Source organism: Nannobrachium achirus (genome assembly GCF_963921795.1).
Source record: "Nannobrachium achirus genome assembly, chromosome: 23".
NCBI classification, from domain to species: Eukaryota; Metazoa; Chordata; class Actinopteri; order Myctophiformes; family Myctophidae; genus Nannobrachium; species Nannobrachium achirus.
In genome coordinates, this window is record NC_137830.1 from 37,323,812 (window position 1) to 37,347,365 (window position 23,554).

Sequence of the window (23,554 nt, forward strand, 5' to 3'; positions counted from 1 at the left end):
AAGCTCATACGTGCAACATCGCTCCTTGGACAAGTGTGGCGATTTCGTCTTAAGAAATGACACGCATGATAAAGATTGCATATGTAACTCTCAGAGTTACAATGGAGAATGTTACTGTTCAACCTCTATGTGTGTATTGCTTTATAAAGATTATTATTGTAGTATATCGCCTCTGTTGGGTGGAAACCTCATTAGTCCAAAACTGTTACTTTTCAGGCTATATATAAAAGCAAATGTAGAAGATCTACAAACTCAAGCTTGAGCTTGCGGATCTGCTACTTTTGATGCTTTTGTGGGACTTGTGGTATGATGAGGGGGGTCGTTAATTTACGAATTAGAATTAGTTCGAATTCAGAGACGTCTGCCCGACAGCAATGTTATAATATCTGCATGAATATCAGGGTCATTCCTGATGGAAAGGGCCCTGGTTGGAGCAACAGAGCCCTCTAGTGGCAACATTTGGAACATCTAGTTTGTTTTCAATACATTGCTTAATGGAATATTGTGGAATATCATCGCTAGGGGTTGGTCATGCTGCCTTAAAACAAAATTGCACTTTGGTTGAGGTTTGGGTTATGTACAGTAGGTACCTTCTACCTTGCCATGATGTGACGAAGCTCCAAATGTGTCTCCCGATTGAGTTATTGAGTAACATTGCACTGAAACAGTTCTGCAAGTCATTCTTTTAGAACACAAACAAACAGAAACAAACTAACTCGGTCGCAGAAGCATACCTATTGGGCGCGCTACACACAGTTGCGACAGCTATCGTGTCCGTGTAGTCTGAGAATGAGTGGGGGAGGGGCTGATTCAATTCATTGTCAACGGAGGTCACGTGTTTTTTTTGTCGTTGCCGTGTCGCTTGGCCAAAAGACAGCCTTCGGTTGAGCAAGAGACACGGCAACGACAAAAAACCAAACAACCTTCCATTGACAATGCATTGGACTTTCCCCTCCCCCCTCATTCTCAGACGATACGGAGAAGATGTCTCACGTATCTGTGTGAGTGCGGCCTTAGAGTAGACCTTACCAAATCAAATATTAAAATCAACATAAAGTTTGACATAATTATTTAAAAGAAAATTGATGTGAGCATAAAAAAACACAAATAATCATTGACTGGGGTCGCCCAGGGGTCCACCTTTTTTCTTGCTACACTGCATCCATCTCTTAACCGAAAATAGGCAATCTGAGCTTGTAGTTCTGCACATTTTGACCAAATATTCTGCTATTATGACATGCCCAAAATAGAGACGCTAGGGTTCACGTGGTCACGAGTTCTTTGGAAGAATCACAACGTTCTTGATGATGTCTGTGTCTCTCAGCTGGCCCTAGGGAACGTGATCAGTGCTCTGGGAGACAGAAGCAAGCGCTCCAGCCACGTGCCTTACAGAGACTCCAAGCTCACACGCCTGCTCCAGGATTCACTGGGGGGAAACAGGTCAGCTCTCCATCACTCCTTGACCTTTTATATTCACTAGAAGCTTGAGCGTCTAGTCGGCGACTTGGCCAACTCGGGAACAATGTAAATAGGGAATTAATTTCCCGCCCTTTAATGCAAACCCCATTATACCTGTTGTCATATATGGACACAGGCCATATGTTTGTCTGTGTCCATTTAAGCCCATATATGAACATCAGAACACGTCATACTGTTGACATTCAATACAGTACGTAACCATGGCATTTCTTGTTGACTCATGTGGCGTACGTGATCTCAGAGCCTTTTATGATGTGATGTCACAATGAGTAAGCGATTGCGCCGGTTTCCTCAGAAACAGCCTGATGTCAACAATCATCTCCGCATACGGAGATTCCGAACGCTTCGCGCCGTTTTGGGAAAACCGTGCATCATGTCGGGCCGAGGCCCGGCACTGCACTCCGCGCCGCGGCGGGGAACGCATGTGCCGAATCTGAAGCCGGTGGGACGAACGGTTCTCGAGATACGCAGATTACATACACACACACGCAGACACGCACGCACGCAGAGACTTCTCGCATTTATAGATGGATAGATTATAGCGCCCCACCAGTAGGCCAATTTTTGCTAAACCGATTTCATGGTACTACCGTACTCCTACAGCTTTTGTCCAAACATCACGCAAATCGGTACACATTGTCTCTATTGTCATGTGATCAAGGTTTTCATATTCCATCCTGATTGGCTAGGATTGGCATCCAAGGTTTGCAGGAGTGGTCCGTTTTGAACAGAATGCCTCAGATCAGGGGTCTTCAACGTTTTCAGGCCAAGGACCCCTTAGTTGAGAGAGGGATGAAGCAGGGACCCCCACTACCTTATCATAGATTCCATATAGTTTCATCGTTTGACAGCACAATCATTGGTATATTTGGATTCATGTCAATTTGTGTTTTTGGATATTTAACCACTTGAACCGTCAATACTTAATAAACTTGACCTTTCACTCTGTACTTAGTCTGCTCTTTTTCCCCTCTACACCAAACCTCTTTGCCAAAAATAGCCGATCTACAAGGTCACAACTAGCTTGTAGATCTGCTATTTTTGGCTAAAGTTCTCCGAATATGGACGCAAGGGTTCAGGTGGTTAACATAAAAAGTTTCTATCATACAAAGATTTGGAGGACCCCCTGTAGTAACTCTGAGGATACCCTAGTCTAGTGGCCCCGGACCCCCTGTTGAAGACTCCTGCCTCAGATCATGAACGCAGCATCTGATTGCGGTGAAACTTTGCATTGGCCTGTTATAGTGCCACTCTGGGCCGATTTTTTCTTTTTTTTCCTTTTTTTGCTATTACTCCTCATGATTTGGTCCAAGCATCACGCAAATCAGTACACATCATCTCTATAGTCATGTCATCAAGCTGAACCAGTGAGATTTTTCATATTTCATTAGCTAAGATTGACTTCCTCTACCTGGCCTAGTGATTTATATCCAACGAATGACGAGACGTGGTCCCCACCGTTAGGGCTGTCACAATTATTACATAATCGTTTAATCGCAATTATTTTGAATAATCGTCATAATCGTTTCCATGTTGAGAAATGTTAATATAGTTACAAACACTTTCAAAAAGTAGTGGAAATAGCAGATCTACAAGCTCACAACGCGCCGCGATGCGACACGTTGTGAGCTTGTAGATCGGCTATTTACACTATCAATGTTCTTTTTTAAGTATAAAGTTGTCAAATATGTAATTCATTTCTTTGTATATTTAAGTTATGTACCATGATTGCCATGTGCAACTTCAAAGCCTGAAAGCCAAACAGGAATGTAATTGTCAACGACAAATACACAATTAAATTGTTAATCACAATTATTTGAGTGACAATTAATCGTCATGTAAAATGTCATAATCGTGACAGCCCTACCCACCGTGTGTGTGTGTGTGTGTGTGTGTGTGTGTGTGTGTGTGTGTGTGTGTGTGTGTGTGTGTGTGTGTGTGTGTGTGTGTGTGTGTGTGTGTGTGTGTGTGTGTGTGTGTGTGTCTGTGTGTGTGTGTGTGTGTGTCTTCCAGTCAGACGCTGATGATCGTGTGCATCAGCCCGTCGGACCGGGACTTCATGGAGACGCTGAACGCGCTGAAGTATGCCAACCGCGCCAGGAACATCAAGAACAAGGTGACGGTCAACCAGGACAGAGCCAGCCAGCAGATCAGTGCCCTGAGGACGGAGATCGCACCGCTGCAGATGGAGCTCATGGAGTACAAGACGGTGAGCATGCAGAGAAATGCATAAAATGTGTTTAAATAATGAAAAGCTGAACTGGAAAACAAATCAACAAAATCAACCTAGGTTTTCATGGCAGACATCCCAAGTCTCCCGGCTGTTGCGGGAGTCTCCCGGAAATCAGCGTCTCCTCCCGGACACCCGCGAGTGGCACTAAGCCGCAAATGCCTGCCATATCCGGCTGGATCCGGTCTAGAACCGGATATGCGACCCGCGATGCAAATACATGTGTTCTCATTCGTCGTCGAGCTGTCAATCTGGCAAATTAACGATTGGTCATTCGCTGTGGGAGATGTGGGCGTCTAAAAGTGACCAACCACTGGTCTCAGATGCAGAGACTGGGTTCTCATTAAGCGTGAAGGATAGCTCATAACAGTAAACAGACAGGTTTTGACAGCTGCTTAATATGAATAAAATAACAGCACTTTACAACTGTCGGTTCTTTTCCCTGTACATACAACTGGACATAGAGCTGCAGTGCGTCAGCCTGTGCGACGCACGGCAGCCTGCAGGCAGGCTGTTGTGTGTGTCTCAATGTGAGAGTGACAGAACTTTCTCCCAAATAGGTAAGAAATACATCATGCATAAATTAACCCGATTATATTAACTGTTCTGCTGCCCTTGACGACGCTCACTGTCAGTGAAAGGGTTAATACCATGGCGCCGTTGACGGCGAGGACTGTCAATCTTACTGTATATACAGTAAAGATATTATTACTTACTGTACGTCGCTCCGGTCCCGCCCGCATCGGTAATGTCCGCGATTTGTTTACAACGCACGTCGGGCGTGCACGCGAAGTTAACGTCCTCCATAGTAAATCCATTGAGAGGCCCATAAAGAGACTTCATTTTCTCCAAAAGGGACATTCTTATACAAAGGATGGTCTCCACTCTCCATACTTGTACACAAAAGCTGGGCGCAGCCATGTTCTCTTCTGGGCTCACACTGTCATGTGACTAGATGACGTAATCTTTGCCGTCAAGTGATAATCCAAAAAAACAAAAACAACCCCCTTCCGGCCCTTCAAAATAATAGCGGCGGCCTATGGAGGAAACGGCGTGGCACCGAGGCACCAAGCAAACCTTCAGATTAAGAGGCAGTAGTTGTGTTAAGCCTAAAATGGTTCCGCCGCCGTGCAGAACCGTTTTTAACCGTTTTTTAAAAATTTAACCGTAGAAAAATGAGTAAAATCCGAGAAAAACAATATTTTTGCGCGCACCTGCACAGGGGACCTCCCGGAAATGCTGATCTCCAAGTTGGGATGTCTGTCATGGCTACTTTTGATACCTTAGTGTGACTGTAGCATGATCAAGTCAAGGCATCGATTTACAAAAAAACACACACAAAAGGATGTAGATAAGAGGTTTCTGCCCAACAGCAGTGATTTGATATCGCCCACCACTACACAGAAAAATGCTGTGCTAAATTGACTTGTGTAACAGTGTTAATTTTGTTGACTAAAACTATAACGAAAAATGTTCGACGACTACCTTTTTTCCCTGACAACTAGGCCTAAATAAAACTAAACTAAATACAAATATAATGACAATTTCGTCAACTAATAAAAACTAGACTAAAATGTTAGGGAGGGACTAGTGGACAAGAGATCCAGTAGAATTAAAGGCAATTTTATGTTTGGTTGTGCTCGGGTGTTGCGCGCTGGAAAAAAAGCTGATCTACAATCTCACAACGTGTCGCAGGTAGGGTAAAGCGTTGTGAACTTGTAGATCGTCTATCTTCAGCAGGCAACCGAGTGTAACATCAGGCATGACGACGCGATCAAGGCCTGACAAAATATTTTTTTTTAGACAAAATCAACTGTAGATTTAGTTGATTCAAATCTTATGATACTAAAACTAGACTAAAACCTAAACATGTCAGATGACTAGTACAATATGACTAAAACTAAATGAAATCTTATTCAAAAGACTAAAATCCGAATCAAAATGTGCTGTCAAAACGAACAGTGTAATTGTAGTGGTCAGTCATTGTGGCTGACTCCCCTTGGGAACCCTCCTCAGGGTAAGCGCACGGTGGGGGAGGACGGCCTGGAGGGCATCAACGACCTGGTCCAGGAGAACTCCATGCTGCAGACGGAGAACAACAACCTCAGGGTCAGGCTGAAGGCCATGCAGACCACCATCGACAGCCAGAGAGCCAGGCTCACACAGCTGCTCAGCGACCAGGCCAACAGCACCCTGCTGGCCAAGACAGGTACTGCTGGATCCTTTTCTTTTGTTTAGTTTTTTTATTCTTTTTCTCTTTTATTTACTTTTTTTGTATTTTTTTATTTACTTTTTTGTTTACTTTTTTTGTTTTACAGTTTTCCTTTCCATTTCCTTTCCTCAGTTGCTAGAGGTACGAAAATAGCCGATCAACAAGCTCACAACATGTAGCGATGTGACGCACTGTGAGCTTGTAGATCCTCTACTTTCACTATTTCTTTTGAAAAGAAATAGATACAATGTTCCCACCCAACAGAAACGATTGTAATTACGATGTGTGCTAATGTTATAATTATGGTAATCTGGGTTCCCAGAAGTTTTTCACTTTGTTCTCACTCTGCTTCTCAGGTGAAGGTAACGAAGAGATTGGCAACATGATTCAGAATTACATCAAAGAAATCGAAGAGCTCAGGTAAGGATTGTTTTTGTTTGATCATTTGTTTGGCGATCATGTATTGATGTCAGAAAAGATCAGTGGTGTAAAGTAATAAAGTACATGTACTTAAGTACTGTACTTAAGTACACTTTTGAGTTACTTGAGTAATTCCAATATTCAATACTTTTACTTCTACTCCATTACACCTCGGATCCAAATATTGTACTTTTACTCCACAAATGTATTTGAAAACTTTAGTTACTAGTTACTTTGCAGATATAAATTATAATACTATAAAACATACATGAACCACTTTAGCCTTATTTTATACCATGTCTATTTGAAAATAGCCGATCTACAAGCTCACAACTCGTCGCATCGCGACACGTTGTGAGCTTGTAGATCTGCTATTTTCAAACATTTTGTACTTTTACTTTTGGTACTTAAAGGGGTCCTGCCACGCCCCGAAATTATAATAGTATGATACAGTAGGTCACGTGGTCTTTTTTAAAACGGTCTGAAATCTCTGAATCAAATGATCCCATCCCCCGTAGCGCAGCCCCCTCCACTCGGAGGAGTAGAGAGACAGACAGGAAACAGCCTGGTCAGCAGATATGGGATTTATGGCTATTTGAAGTGAGCTGGATCTCTGAAATTGAGTACTTTTCCCACCACTGTTCATTAGAAAGGAACGGCTCCCTACTGTGAACCGAATCATATCGTTCATTTCAAAGAGCCGTTCAAAAGACTTGATTCGTTCGCGAACGTCACATCTATACTGGCCAGCCGCACGCAGTTCGAGGATGAGTTCGAGCGCAGCTGCCCAACTCAGTGAAAACATCGTGTTTTCCATTTCAATTAATAAAACATAAACAAGCATATTCCCATGAACAATGGGGAAGTAACAACCAGTAACCACCGGAAATATAATTTTTATAGCCACAGATTTATATATAAATGTGTGTCTTTAGCTGGTTAGCTTTAGTGCTAGCCCAGCTAGCTAGCCCTGTGGGAGCAGAGAAGTTGTGAGGGCTGTGACTGTGAGAGCGAGCCTGCGGGCGATGGGAAGAAAATGTACATTGTGCAGACATACAGTAAGTAACAGTCAATTAATTAATTTGATTGGCTTATCGTGCATTCCCACAATGACATCAAACAAATATTAACTTGTTTTTAATATAATTTCTTAAGGTGACAGTAACCCTTAAGGTGGCATAACCCCTTTAAATACTTTTTGATGCCAATAGTTCCATTTCAGGGGGCAAATCATTAAGGTTGAATGGACTTTATTGACAAGAATGGAAGCATACAATATAGCAGGCAGCAGAGACATATGAGCAATATATATATAGCAATACGGTAGCATCCTATAGCCTAAGCAGCAGCATCCTATAGCCTAAGCAGCAGCATGAATATGTAGCATAACCAGACTACATGTGGAGCATCAAGATTGGCGATGGATTCGGCTAACGGATCATGTGCCGCGTCCACGATAAATGATTAAGCTATAATCATCTATACGTGACTGAAGCTCTCCGCGTCACATGATCCGAGACCCCCAGCAAGGGGATAGCCTAATCCTGAGGTGGAGTTGGGGAAGGAGGTGGGGCGCTGAGTTTAGCAACTGAAGCACTGTAGGGTTAGTACCCTAGATATACTCTGAGTGGGGGGCGGAATATAATACTCCGCCCACCTGGGGGCGCGCCGCCAACCTCTTAGATCTCCCCCCTGAACTCGCTACGTCATTCTTCCTGCGCCTAATTTCAGGGGGCAAATCATTAAGGTTGAATGGACTTTATTGACAAGAATGGAAGCATACAATATAGCAGGCAGCAGAGACATATGAGCAATATATATATAGCAATACGGTAGCATCCTATAGCCTAAGCAGCAGCATCCTATAGCCTAAGCAGCAGCATGAATATGTAGCATAACCAGACTACATGTGGAGCATCAAGATGGATTCGGCTAACGGATCATGTGCCGCGTCCACGATAAATGATTAAGCTATAATCATCTATATGTGACTGAAGCTCTCCGCGTCACATGATCCGAGACCCCCAAAGAAGGAAGGACGGCGTCCTGCCAGGACGGCGTCCTAACCCCCAAAACACGCAATGCTTCCGAATCCATGATCAATCCTAAACAATTACAGCAGCATATAAGGACATGAGCCGCAGGCAGCATAATAATATGAGCAGCACGCATGGATAATGCAGCATAATCTATACTACAAGCGGAACCTAAGAGTGGCTTATGGATTCTAAAAGGAAGGACCCACGCGGGTCCCCCCCCAACACACGCAACGCTTAGAATCCATAGACTCCTAATCACCGGTGAGGATGATTTGTTTCCGCGGACCTAACAGCTTGGACACTGCTGTGACCAGAAGCGCGAAATAACTAAACTGACACTATAGCGTACATTTACTATGCCCCCATACTCAGAATACAGCACCTTTAATTACCTGAATTATGCAGCAACCTATACATTTATTAAACTCTCCCCCTTCCCAACACACCTTGCTTTTGCAAGGTGTGTGAAAAATAAACATAATGTTAGGGTTAAGAACCTGAAAAATACAACATAGACCTGGTGTTAGCCGCGCCCTTATAGCCGCCGCAGCGAGACGCTGTTAAGAAAAGTGATTTAGCTGAGCCTGTGCCACTTTAGCCTGGAGCTGCCATACTGGAGCAGTAATGACAACATGTTAGCAGAAACACTCAACACCCTGGTAACAGCTTGACATGCAGTAGAAACAATAACTTGCTGAAATAATAGACAGAATGTTAGCAACCAACAAGTATTAGCTTTAGCATGAGCTGAAAGAAACCATGATACAGCATTTTTACAAGCATCAGCCTTAGCTGTAATTATTAGCAGTTATGCTAGCACGCCGCCGCAGGTTGAGTGGAGCTACCAAGCATTTAGAGAAGACTACGATTCCCTGCATGCACTAGCGAGTCAACTGGTGACGTCAAGACAGACAGCACGCCTAGCGTTAGCGGACGCAAAACATTGTTTGCACGTAAACTGTGGCACCCATTAGCTTGCGGGTTTTCCTCCTTCCAGGAGCCCGCGCAGACATACAAGCGACAGGAACCATTTAGAAGCTGCTAAGGTATAGCAACCAGAGCCCTAGAATGGAGAGTTGCGTCACTCCCGTTCACTTCATGGGGCCAGGTCTTCTACGCACACATCTATTGGCGTATAGTGACAAACGGCGAACCGGAAGTTTACAAAATGCATTGAAGTCTATGAGGTGTAAAGTGACAATGAACCACGTGACCAGCGCTGTTTCTGACCCCGCGGTGACACCACTCTCTGATTATACTGCTCTGATAGCAACTAGCACCTCATAAGCAGCAGCTGTTTATAGAGCAACGTTTTCAGACGGGGCCATACTTGCGCCTAGAACATGGCTAGCAAGCTGTTTTACCAACTAGCAGCTATCCTTACATTAGTTAAAGCTAGCCGGCTAACAACAAGCAAAGCTAGCCCCTGGCTGACTGCAAGGAAGGAACGCTGCCCAACAGTAGCATATACGGCTGACAAAATACACCAATACGCCACTGATCCCGACAGATACACCACTGTTCCCGATAAGCACAAGCAACTGAGTTAACCTTAGCGAACGGTCGCAAGCAAGCCAAGCACAAAGAAGTTATTTTAGCGTTAGCCAGGAGCCGCAACTGCTCCCGTCTCGATCTGTAGTATGCAAACTCAGCTGGAAAGAGCACCATTACCTTGATGAAGCAGTAGTTAGAAGTAGACCTCGGCCGTGTTTACCACAACAACGAACCCAACATTTATGCCATAATCCTTGCCTTGAACCCAGCCTGGACAGCCGCTAATCTTTAGCAACGTTAGCGAAACCCATAAGCACCTTAAATTAGCATTAGCAACAAACGACTGCCACATTAGACTGTAGCACGGAATCCGGCTGGGCTTGACATGCTAGCGAACTACATATCCCATCCCCAGCGTTTAGTATGCGCTGACGACGTCATGCCGTAAACCACCGCTTGACATGAACTCGGCTAGCTCGGATGCTAGGTGAATGCTGCCGATACCTACAACAGCCTACAAACTGAATCCTCCTGGCGTGTTTCATACTTGCTACGGGGCCACGTTATCGCGAGCGCCTTGACATGGCTAGCACGTTGTTTTACCAGCTAACAGCATCTTTACCGGAGTAGCCGGCTAGCAATAGCCACCGGCTAGCTCCTGGCTGACTATACATTGAACCTGTTGCTCCATGCTAGCCGATACGGCCCGCGCAGTCGCAAAAACACTGTGGCTATCATCGACAAACCCAACGACTGAGATTACCTTAACTCATGGTAGCCCAGTAAAGGCCCACCGGGGCACAAATAAGTTAGCATTTAGCCCGTAGCCACAGCCCACTTTCTATGATCCTGAGTATACATTTAGCCATGTTAGCAAGCCCGTAGCCCCTTTAGATTAGCTTTGCAACATGACTGAAGTACAGAATTCAGCTGGGGCACCAGCAACTTTAGCAAGACAATATGGACCTTGAAACTTTAGAATCAGCGATTACCCGAATAACAATCTCAAAACTACCCATGCAACTTGGCCAAGAACACAACTTCTAGCATTCAGTGATTACCAGAATAACAACCTCAACCTTCCCATACAACCTGGCCAGAACACAGCTTCTTAACTAAGTTAGTTTGGCAGCTAAGAAGTAAGAACATGAAATAAGCAATAGCAGAAACAGCCAGAAATACTCAGCCAAGTTAGGCACCCTCTCGGAGCGGTGCATGGGCAGCAGCACAGTTTCCAGCAGCACAGTTTCCAGCAGCAACAGGTGTGGCACCTGTGTGTGTCCTGCAGCGCTGAGTTTAGCAACTGAAGCACTGGTTAGTACCCTAGATATACTCTGAGTGGGGGGCGGAATATAATACTCCGCCCACCTGGGGGCGCGCCGCCAACCTCTTAGATCTCCCCCCTGAACTCGCTACGTCATTCTTCCTGCGCCTAATACTTTTATTCAAGTACATTTTGAATTCTGGACTTTTACTTGTAACAGAGTACATCTACATTGCAGTATTGATATGTGAGTACTTTTTCCACCACTGGAAAAGATTACCAAAATGAAGACACAACCCCCAACAACAACCCTGAGAATCAGAACAATCTCACTGTGTCACACTCACAGAATTATTCTTATATTTAGGAATATCAGAATTACTTCATTTACAAGAAGTCTACACAATTAGAGATTGTAGAAGGATTGTTATTTTGATCAAGGTTTGCCTGTTATCTCTCTTATGGTACCAACATCAATACAGCATGGAATTGTGGACAACATCCTATCCAAAATAAGTTTTGTGTCTGAGAGCAGTGCTAGGTGTTTTTGGGTGTTTGCAGTGGTTCTCAAAGTGGGGTCCGGGGACCCCCAGGCATCCTTGGCGGGTTTCCAGGGGCCTCCCAGCTAAATTACCTAATATAGCATCACAAACAGTTTAACCACTTTAACTATATCTATTCAAAAATCACTGTCAGCTTGTAGATCAGCTATTTTGGGGGGGGGGGGGACAAAACAAAAAGAAAGTTTGAATAATTAGTACATTTCTTGATTCTCTCCTACTGTATATGGGTCCCTCGCACAGCTGGTAGTCAGCGGCCTTAAAAGGAAAAGGTTTGAGAACCAGTGGCGTAAACTAAGCGTTAAAACTGTGTGTGTGTGTGTGTGTGTGTGTGTGTGTGTGTGTGTGTGTGTGTGTCCGTGTGTGTGTGTGTGTGTGTGTGCGTGCGTGTGTGTGTTTCAGGGCCAAGCTGCTGGAGAGCGAGGCGGTCAACGAGCACCTCAGGAGAAGCCTGTCTCGCGCCTCCACCTCGCAGAGCTCTCTGTATCGAGGCCCCGCCTCCTTCTCCCCCGCCCTCCTCGCCCCCGAGAAGGAGGCCAGCGATGTCATCGAGATGGCCAAGAAGGACCTGGAGAAACTCAAGAAGAAGGAGAAGAAGAAGAAACGCAGGTATGTTCCACTCGTACGTCGTCGTTGTCGGGTGGAAACCTTGTACGGTATGTCCAAAACCGTTTGTATTTATCGTTTTTAAAAATGATTTAAAGTAGTGGAAAATAGCCGATCTACAAGCACACAACGCCTCGCATCGCGAGGCGTTGTGTGCTTGTAGACCTGCTATTTTCACTACTTTTGTGCAACACTTTTGTATGATGAAGCAAAGCTTTAATTTACAGAAAGACATACAAATTTTGAGATACAAGGTTTCTGCTTGACAGTGACGATATCCTGGGTACTAGAGTGAGTCCGACCCGCGCGCTGTATCAACCTTGGCTGATCGGTTTGTGGGTCGGGACCCATTTGTGCGTCACGGACCGAGTTTCATGGGTCACGATTTTCATGGGTTTTCCTACATTCAAAATGTGTATGATTTCACACTTAATTTCCTTCCGGATGTCAAACAAATCTTCTCTGTTCCAATCTCGGAAGACTTTTCAGACTTTACAGCCCAGTGCTGTAATGATGCAACAGCCTCTATGCTCATCTGCCTCTGTGGCTGCTGTTTAGGAAATCTGTTATTCTCAAACATTGTCGTGCAAAGAAAATTGTGCCAGGGACCTCCAGAAGCAAAGATTTTAGTTAAAAATGTAAAAAGAAATATATACATACATTAAAAGATTTGCAAAACATTTTTTTTATACAGTAGACCTACAAGCTCATAGCAAAATTATTGTGATACTGTATAAACTAATTTTGCAGGGGACCCCCTGGTATCCCCTCCCCCCCAAGGACCCCTGGTGGTCCCCGGGCCCCACTTTGAGAACCACTGTTGTAAACACCCTCACCTGCTCCTGCTGTTGCTGCCTATCCACCTCTGTCCCGCCATCCCCTCACTCTCTCTCTCCCTCTCTCTCTCTCTCTCTCCCTCTCTCTCTCTGAAGACTGAGGCGCTATGAACGGAATCACCAGGGAGAGTTTGAACCCGCCAGGTTTGCTAACGCCCCATGAGGACAAGGGTCTAATATTATCGTTCATTCTGAATTAATTATAATAATCAGACACATTTTCCATGACATCTTTTATTGGAATGATTTGGGGAAACTAACAGCTTGCTCCCTACTGTATGTACATTAGGGATGGGACGATATGAAAATGTCATATCACGATTATTGTGACAAAATAAATCGCGATTTACGATATTATCACAATAATCAAAATCCATTATCCTGGGGCCGAACATTTGCCAAAAAATAGCCGATCTACGAGCCATTTGAGACATTTGATAGAGTGAAAAAAAGACTTGTATCAAGTACGTACGTATATTATAAGTACCTTTTACCAATTATAGAGGGTTTAAGTGGTACCAGATATGCAGCATGGCAAATAAAAGGTGAATTGATCCCAGTGCATGACAGTGGACGATATCACGATAAATTAAATCTCCACGATACGATTATCGTGAGTGTTTTTTACCACGATAAACAATAATATCGCGTATCGTCCCATCCCTAATGTACATCCCCCCCCTCTGCGGTGCATTCGGAAAAAAGACCTGAAGTGAATGCACAAATGAACGAAGAAGGGACCTCAGTTGAATAATTGACCCCAAGTCTGACCCACTCTGTCCTTATCCCAATCTTTCCCAGCATCTAACAGCATACATTGGAACCCTACAGGTCCTTTTGGGAGGAAAGCCCAAGAACTTTTAACCGACTACTTTATAACCACTCCTTCTACTAAAAAACTTTTCCTTTCTCATTCCATCTCCTTCTCTGTGATTGGAAGTGATGGCACAAGGAAATGAGCAGACAAAACTGGAACTGGAACACTAACATTTAAGCTGATGAACGTGCCCTCTCTCCTGATTGGCTGAAATGTTGTCACCTCCCTGAAAATGTATTTTCTGTTTACTAGTAAGACGCCTCAGGGCGACATGCGACCTCGCCTTAAAGGGCGAGGTCGCGCCAATTCTTGGCCATCTGGCCAGTGATGTATATCGGACCAGTTATGTACTGTTTATAGTGCATCCCTTTTATGCCCATACATGGAGATCCCTGTCTGAACCAGCCGCACAGATATGGGCTGTTTTCCTCCATATATGGGCATTCCCATATGAAGTCCTGTTAGATATGGGCTTAATATTGATGACATCAGGGATCTCCATATACTGTATGGGCATAAAAGGGGTTCTGTTAGAGTGGTTCCCATGACATCACAAAATACAATATATTTTATGCCCATACATGGAGATCCCTATACCAGCCACACAGATATGGGCCATGTCTTGGCCATCTGACCACCAGTGATATATATATCGACAACAGGGATCTACATATACAGTATGGGCATAAAAGGTATTTTTGCATAGGTGATGTCACCTGTGATATCACCTGTGATGTCACAGTGATGTGTCAAGGGAACCAACCCATAGACTGTAAAAATGTGTACACACAAGTCTACACGTATGTCTACACGGACACGGACAAGCTGTGACATTTCTCATGGTAAACTGCGACCTTTGGTCGCAATAAAGAGCTGGAGAGACAGGGACTATCAGACTATAGTGATCTACAACAAAACCTTTACATTGATCTGTACACTCAGTGGTAGAGTTCAGATTTTACTCATTATGGTTAAGACCTCGTTAAGGAATTAATTATAGAGTCCAGCAGCTGCCTGTACTGTGAACTGCCTTGCAGCCTTGCAGCCGGTAAGCCACTGCTACTGCGTTTGTCTGCCAATAGATGTTTTGTCCCTGTGTGATGATCACAACAAAATGATTCACTAACCGCTTCTCCTCAGTGACAGTGACTGTAATCAATCACTAATTGAATCCCTTGAATCAAAACAACACTTTGGTAGAGGTTTGAGTTTTGTTGTTAACTTGCCATGATGTAACCTCCTTCCTTGGTGGCTCAGAGGTAGAGCAGCCGTCTGGGACACAGAAGGGTTTACCGTGTTAATGTTGAGCAAGACACTGAACCTCTAACTGCTCTCAATGAGCAGGCTGGTGGGAATATAAATTACTAATCAATATGGAGCAACTACACTATTGAAATATCTTGTTAATATTTGGAATTACATCATGGCAAAGTAAGTACACAACCCAAATATCGACCAAAGTTTAGTTTTACTTTAAAAGGGAACTCAACCCGAGGCCAATTTATTTTCTTTTTAGCCGGTTGTGAATTTGTTGCCACCTAAAAGGTTAAAAATCATCTAAAGGGCAAGGCTGAACTTGGGAAACAGTTGTAAGCAACACAGCTGCAACTATGGGTGTGTTCGATTTAGGTGTACCAATGAGCAAGCATTGACGATACTCATTTGGTAATCCAGCGTGATCACATTGGCAGTTGGCACACCTAAGACACCAGTGACTAATCTGATTAGCTGGAACTTTGATCTCTACATCGCACTGTGTCAAGCTCTGCCTGGCCCTTTAGATGGCAGCAAACGTCCAAAATGTGCCTTCCTGGGGTTTAGTCCCATTTTAAGTTTCATGCAAAAGGTTGCTATTTTGATGCCTGATTTTATACACTAGTTTGTAGATCAGTTATTTTTTTGTTAGTCTTGCATTGACAAACGATCTGAGATCTCTGCCTACAGAGTGTGTCTTGGGACTTTTAAATCCAAAGTAGTTACTAGAACATCAGCAAGAAGGGCCGTTAATAAACCTACACCCACCGCTTTTTAGAGACCAAATTGTGAAGGGCCGTCCTAAAGAAATGAGAAGAATGGTTTCCACCCAGTTTTAGCAACAAAAGCAGGCAGATTGTCGCTGAATGAAGCATTGTGGTAATGACACCGTCATGCCATGGAGTATAATTTAAGCATTGACCAGGCCGTGCCGCTGCAGCGTAGCTTCCAGGCTAACACCGTTTCTCTTACCCTCAGTGTTCCCAAAGAGGAAGTACCTGACAACGAACAGGAAGCTGACGGGGTAGGTTCATTAGTGTCATCTAATTCTAATATATTTCATATTTTTACTGGATTTCTTTTTTTCTTTTTTTTTCTTTTTTTAATTAATGCTCCTATTTGATCATACAGCATCAAATAAAAGCAACAAAAGTGGCAGATCTACAAGCTCGAAATGCATGGTTTCAGCTTCTGGATCAGCTCCTTTTGATATGTTTTTTAATTTGAATCCTAAAAAGTAAGAGTTTTAGACATACAGTATGAGCTTTCGCCCTGACAGCGATGATGTTATTTTTGTGGTGTTAGGGCCTTGTCTTTGTTTTGTGAATCATTAGTTACTAAGTTACCTGATTTGTTGTGTTTTCAGTTGTTGTTTTAATTTTGCACAGTAGCAGAATGAGAGAAAGGTGGTCATCTCTGTGTCACCATATCATGTGTTACCTAATATTTGAACAAAATTGGCTTTTCACGTGTCTTCTATTTAAGTGGTACATATCATCAGCAATCTTCCATAATTATGTACATCACATTCATATTTTATGAAAATGAATAATATCAAATATATATAATCCATCCACAGAGCTTTTTAAAAATCTACAAAACATCTTTTATGGTTACTTAAACCACCACTACTCACTTGCTTCCGTGTGTGTGTGTGTGTGTGTGTGTGTGTGTGTGTGTGTGTGTGTGTGTGTGTGTGTGTGTGTGTGTGTGTGTGTGTGTGTGTGTGTGTGTGTGTGTGTGTGTGTGTGCGTGCGTGTGTGCGTGTGAAGCAGGAGGCCAGTGAACAGGAGGAGGTAGAGGAGGTGGAAGTGGACGAAGAGGACTTTGACATGGAAGGAGACGAGAGCTCGGGCGACTCTGAATCTGAGGAGTTGGATGAGAAAGGTAAGAGTACAGTACACTGTCTGCCTCATCACTTATTAATGAAGTTCGTGGGGAAATTACAGAGTACAAGCTACACAGCAAGCAGTTCCTAAGGCAGGGGTCTTCAACTAGGGGGTCCTCAGAGTTACTTCAGGGGGTCCGCCAGATCTTTGTGTGATAGGATCATTATTTTAAATGAACAACTTGAACCATCGCATCCCCATTCTGAGGAGAACTTTAGATGTGTGCCATTGGTCGAGTTCTAGAAGATTATTATTATTATTCTTTTTACCCACATTTGGATGTAATAAATGTATCATAACACTTGTGTGCGTGCACGTGTGCGAACAGAGAACTTCCAGGCGGACCTGGCCAACATCACGTGTGAGATCGCCATCAAGCAGAAGCTGATCGACGAGCTGGAGAACAGCCAGCGGCGGCTGCACACCCTCAAGCAGCAGTACGAGCAGAAGCTCATGATGCTGCAGAGCAAGATCAGAGACACCCAGCTGGAGAGGGACAAGGTGCTGCACAACATGGGTAAGAGCCCAGTCTGTCGTCACTGTCGGCCAGAAACCTCGTATCTCCAAGTTTCAAATTTGTAGATTTTTTGCAAAGTAAAACACTGCTTCATCACACAAGGCCCTCGCACAAAAGTAGTGAAAACAGCTGATGTACAAGCACACAGCGCCTCTGTGTGCTTGTAGATCGTCTGTTTTCACTAGTTTAAATCGTTTTAAAAATGATAAATACAAAACAAACGGTTTTGGACATACAGTACAAGGTTTCCACCCGACAACGACGATATACAGTATGTAACGCCCTGGGATTCCAACCACTGGTCTCCCGCGTGGAAAGCCCACATCTCAACTCATTCACTGCCAAGAATATTTACCCAAAATAGCCTCGTTGCCAGCTATTTTTCGTTTTTTCTTAGCTTTTCAAGTAGTCACAGAATATTATTCTATTGTTCGATCGATCACAGACACAGTCTTTGTGCTTCGTGAAATGGGCCCATGCGTTCACTAGTTAGGGGTGATTGAAAATACCCTGGTTTGACAAAATGCGGAGATAAAGGCGGGAAGCAGGCACATATCCGGATTATCACATTCTTTTTCCTGTGGGACTGTGATTCAAAGTTGTCTTTATTGTAGATTGCACTTTTATAAAAAACATAAATACAGTTAAACCAAAAAGAAGAAGTACAACACACCAGGATGGAGCTAACATTTGAAAAAAAAAAGTTGGCAGTGAGTTTGTAGATCTGCTTTTTTCTGAATAGCCAACGTATGAATGGATAAAGTGGTTATCGTGATTTTTATGTTATATTAACAGTTCTACTGCCAGATTTATTATTTATTTATTGGGGCTGGTGCCAGCAAAAAGCAGCTTACCTTTGCGATGTTATAGAAATGTATCTATTGATTATTTCCAAACTAATTATTTTTACAATGGACGCTCATATGTGTACTTTAGCCAAGCTGGCTGCAGAGGGCAGCCTTATGCAAAGAATTAATGTGAATTCGGCCACTCCGCTTGCTATCCATTCAGAGCATAGAAATGCATTTTCTAGATCAGATCCACAGAAAACAGCCAGGAAGCGATTTGGGACTCCATTATTGTTAACGTGCGGTGGATTTTTGAGAGCAGCGTTACGGGAGATGTTTTTACTGTACACGGCGGCGCGACCCCTCATCAGCTTACAGTCATCAGACAAGGTAAAAAGAACGAGCCGTATTGGCAGCGCGCTTGGGTCAAAATTGGGCCGAACGGGAACGTCCGAAGCAGTAAAAGAGTTAACTACTTTGGAAAAAGTAGTTTGTTTGAGATAATTGCGATCAGACGAAGAGCATGCAATAATGGAGACGGGACTTAAACATGGCGTGACATTCTTGTTTCCCCTCCCTCGCTCCCTGCAGGCTCGGTGGAGACCTGCACGGAGGAGAAGGCCAAGAAGGTCAAGGTGGAGTACGAGAAGAGGCTGAGCTCCATGAACAGGGAGCTGCAGAAGCTGCAGTCGGCCCAGAAGGAGCACGCCCGCCTGCTGAAGAACCAGTCGCAGTACGAGAAGCAGCTGAAGAAGCTGCAGCAGGACGTGTCCGACATGAAGAAGACCAAGGTACTGTACGCCGGAGGTTCTCAATCTGTGGGTCATTATGTTGGGGAGTCCCCAGATGATTAATGTGCAACATTGTTTTCTCACTCAACAGTGTATAGAGGGTATATGCACCTGCCTAAAGTGACAATTTAAGGATTTTTTAATACCTCTAAAATGACAAATTAAACATTGACCAAATTGTCAAATATTAGAGGCAGAAATTGTGACAATAGCAGATCTTGCGAGGCGTTGTGAGCATGTACTGTAGATCTGCTATTTTCACAATAGAACCATGTTATACAAAATGTAACGCCTCAACTCTTAGTGCTCCCCAGTGATTATTTTGGGAGTCGCGTCCTGAAAAGGTTGAGAACCATTGCAGTACACCAGTGTTGATTTCATCAACTAAAACTGAAAAATGTTCGTTGGAAACGAATTTAGAGGTTCGATCTAGGGATTGGGTTTAGATGTATGCCTGATTTATACTTAGTTTTGCGCTGGTCTGGTGTCTTGTTCCAAAAAAACTGCAGATCTACAAGCTCACAACACGCCGCAGTGTGACCCGTTGTGAGCTTGTAGGTCTGCTATTTTTCGGCTTTAGGTTACAGTTAAATATAATATGCCAAAAAAAATACAAATAATGTTCGTAAAACTTGTACGTCCTCACAGGTATAGTAATACATACTGTACGTGTGTGTGTGTGTGTGTGTGTGTGTGTGTGTGTGTGTGTGTGTGTGTGTGTGTGTGTGTGTGTGTGTGTGTGTGTGTGTGTGTGTGTGTGTGTGTGTGTGTGTGTGTGTGTGTAGGTGGGTTTGATGCGTCAGATGAAAGAGCAGCAGGAGAAGAACAGAGTGACAGAGACCAGAAGGAATCGGGAGATCGCCACTCTGAAGAAGGACCAGCGCAAGAACGAGGTGAGACGGTGTACTAGTAGTAATGTCACTAAATTAACTTAAGGGGGTGCTGCTGCACAAGCAGTTTATTTTAACAAGGCTTCTTCTCCTAACTAACAGTACCAGCTGAGGCAACTAGAAGCCCAGAAGAGACAACAAGAACTTGTCCTGCGTAGGAAGAATGAAGAGGTGAGACATGCACAGTTCACAATGATTGAGCTTATGTAACAGGTTTATAACACTGATTTCTATTTAACTCTGAGCACTTATCCCTGCAAGACCCCAATTAATTTCTACTTGCCAAAAAAATAAATAAATAAAAATCAGATGGTGTCACTGTTGTAGGAGTCCTAATCAGAGGAAATTGTAATGTTTTAACTCTTATTGTGCCGATCCCAAACTAGTTCGGCTTTATTTGGACCTTATTAACGTTCGGGGTGCCGATCCCGAACTAGTTCGGCTTTTTATAAAAAAAAAAAAAAACATCCAGAGGCCTTACCGAAGCACCGGGCTAAATCTTCGAGCCGGGCCGCCGGCCGTCATCTGTTTACACGGCCCGCGAGAGCGTCGCGCCGCCGATATTTGCCATCCACTCCAATGCAATCCAGGATCTTTAGAGCTAATTTTCTCTGTTCCATGCATATCCATGAGGTGTGCCAGGTTTAATCACGGCTAAATCGCCGAAAATAGGGCTTCTAAAATGCTTGGTAGCCAATAGCTAACTTCAAGCTAACTTCATCCTGTTCCTGTTCATGCACAAAGGAAATGGCCATTGGGCGCCCTCTAGTGGTAATTCTGGGCACTGAAAGAGTTAAAAAAAGGTTTTTGTAAGGTTTTATAGCCATAAATCATGCTCTAATGTAATAACATTTTGGAGATATTTTTCACAATAATAATAACATATGTACATGTTCTAGACATTTTAATGATCACACAAAAAAAATATTACAGGCATTTTACTTAAGTTTTTGTGAGGAATAGCTTCAGTGAAAAAGTGAGATGTTGTTCGTCCAAACTCTGGAATGTCAGCCTCTGTGGTGGATGTGAATGTCAGCCTCTGTGGGGGGTATTTATATGCAAATACGTGACCAATGGCATTGTAATACTAAACAATTGGATCCAATGGGGATGTTAATGTGAAAAAAGAACAGGAAAACTAATTATTTAAACTATTTTTTTTTATAAAATAAAAATGTTGCCAAAAGACTACGCTGGGCCTTGCAGGGATTTATGTGTGCCTTTGGTTAACTGACTAATCAATGCATGGTTTAGACCCAGGCACAAATTGTCAGGCAAAATGTTCTACTAAATTGCAAATATAGGTTCTTTTTTACTTTGAAGGGTAACCCAGAATCTTCCATAACCTGAGACCTTCTATTATAATGAGAACCACTGCTGAAGGGGGAGGTACACCATAAAAAGATTACTTTGTTAAGGGTTGCCAGAACTCAGGGTTAGAACCACCTCCTGAGCAGGTTCGGAGAGCCTGTCCTTATCTGAAACCAAGCCATAGTGTTTGGAAACATAATGCAGAACCCATGAAATAAGTTTCACTAGCAGTTCACTTAGATCTTTTAGTCAAAAAGAGCCATTTGATACATCTCAACGAATCTCAATAAAAAATGTGAAACGTCCTTTCGGCGTACTAACACACCCATTATTGATTTGATTGGCTGCAGCTGTGTTGTTTACCAGCCTGACATCTTTTTTAATCTGCTGTAGTTTCTTAGCTGGACTGGAAAATAAACTAAAATCAGCCTAGGTTTGTACTGTATGCCCCTTAGCTTGTGTCAGATCTCATACAGTGTTATGCTGTCTTCAAACCTGACGCTATTTCTTGTCTTGCTAGTATCGCTAGTTTCCGTGTCTCCCGACAACATCAACGCTGATTGGCTGTCAGGACGTGATGGGTGGAGTCGGGGGGAAGCGAAGGTCGCTTCAGTTGGATTTTTCCAAATGGGGGCGAAGATACCCAAGCGACGGTTCGCGCCGTTCACGCCGCCCCGTTCGTATGGTTAGCGCTGTGCCCGTTCGCGATGTGCCCGGTCACGCGTCGTCTCGTCTTTGCATTCACTTTGTATGTAATGGCGCCGTTGGAACTATCCAGGTTTGAACACAGCATTAGTAATCACCTGTTTGTGTAATTTGCGTCGCAGGTGACAGCTCTGAGGCGGCAGGTGAGACCTGCCTCTGGTAAGGTGGCCAGGAAGGTGAGTTTACCTGAACCCCTGCCCGACTCTTCACACCGAGCCACACCAGGAAGACCACACACCCCTGGAACCGCCCCGTCTAATGGAACCAGGTACAATTTAAACCAGCGGTGGAACACATAACTACATGTTTTACTGAAGTAAAAGTGGCAATAGTGCCATGTAAAAATTCTCTGTTACAAGTAAAAGTCTGGAATGACTTGAGTTAAAATACTAAAGTATCAGTATCAAAATGTACTCAAATTACCAAAAGTATTTTATTCAATATGTCAAGGGCAATGATCTCTCTCACTTAATGGAGGAACCAGGAGTAGGGTAGCCGCAGCCTCTCTGCAGTCATTTGTCCGGCCGTATGGCATGGAACTCTGGGTGTCACTGTGAATGTTATGTGCTCTTTGTATTACAATTATTTAATATTTTTATGTGTTGTGTCAATGTCAGGTATTTTGTTTGTTTTCTGTACGGTGTTGTATTCTTTTCTTTTTATTTTCATGTCTTGTCTGTAAGTAGTCTTTTTATTGCCATGTGAATGTTGTTCTGTTTTTTTCGTCCAAAAAAAACTAAATAAACATAATGTTTAAAAAAAATATATATACCAAAAGTATAAAGTGCTCGTTATGCAGAATGTCCCGTTTCCCTAGGTATCATTATGTATAAAATGTATTTACAACACGTCACTCACTCAATCAATCTGCTATTTTCAAATGGCCGAAATGTATATAGGGCTGAAGTGGTTAATGTATGTTTTGTAATACTTTGAAAAGTCTCCAAAGTTTTCAAATAATTGTTGTGGAGTAAGAGTATAATATTTGCCTCTGAGATGAAGTGGAGTAGAAGACGCACGCAGAAAACCACTGCCATTCGGCTGCCAAGTTACCTAAAAATATCTTTTAAATCCTAACGCTTTTCTGAAAAACGTGTGTTTCTGATGATCAGTGGTGCTCAATCTTTTTAATGTCAAGAACTCCTAGACATATATTTATTTGACCGCCGACCCCATCTCAAAATATTTTATTCCAGGGACCCCACCAGAAGCAAAGATTAACAAAAGTTTGCTTTAAAAAGATATATGTTTAAAGATTTGCAAAAATGTTCACGATTTTTCAAAAATAGCACTTGGTGCCGCGCTGTGAGCTTGTATATCTGCTATTTTGTAAATAGTGCCGCGCTGTGAGCTTGTATATCTGCTATTTTGTAATAGTTAAAGCATAAAATAATGGTTAAATAAAGTAGTGAAAATCTAATGCAACAAAAAGATGCGTTCCCGGTCTCAATG

At 43.2% G+C, this 23,554-nt stretch overlaps 1 protein-coding gene across 1 annotated transcript in view; it reads left to right on the forward strand.

The window, feature by feature from the left end:
- The window catches only part of LOC308309229 (kinesin-like protein KIF21A), a 95,007-nt gene that overhangs the window by 47,015 nt on the left and 24,438 nt on the right, over window positions 1-23,554 (forward strand). The window contains exons 7-19 of the mRNA XM_080754737.1: window positions 1,325-1,440; window positions 3,493-3,688; window positions 5,726-5,918; window positions 6,278-6,341; window positions 12,101-12,307; window positions 13,237-13,284; window positions 16,190-16,235; window positions 16,987-17,098; window positions 17,429-17,617; window positions 18,997-19,196; window positions 19,982-20,089; window positions 20,189-20,257; window positions 22,225-22,370. Coding sequence (XP_080610863.1) covers window positions 1,325-1,440; window positions 3,493-3,688; window positions 5,726-5,918; window positions 6,278-6,341; window positions 12,101-12,307; window positions 13,237-13,284; window positions 16,190-16,235; window positions 16,987-17,098; window positions 17,429-17,617; window positions 18,997-19,196; window positions 19,982-20,089; window positions 20,189-20,257; window positions 22,225-22,370 — 1,694 coding nt within the window. The remainder of the gene's footprint in view (window positions 1-1,324; window positions 1,441-3,492; window positions 3,689-5,725; window positions 5,919-6,277; window positions 6,342-12,100; window positions 12,308-13,236; window positions 13,285-16,189; window positions 16,236-16,986; window positions 17,099-17,428; window positions 17,618-18,996; window positions 19,197-19,981; window positions 20,090-20,188; window positions 20,258-22,224; window positions 22,371-23,554) is intronic.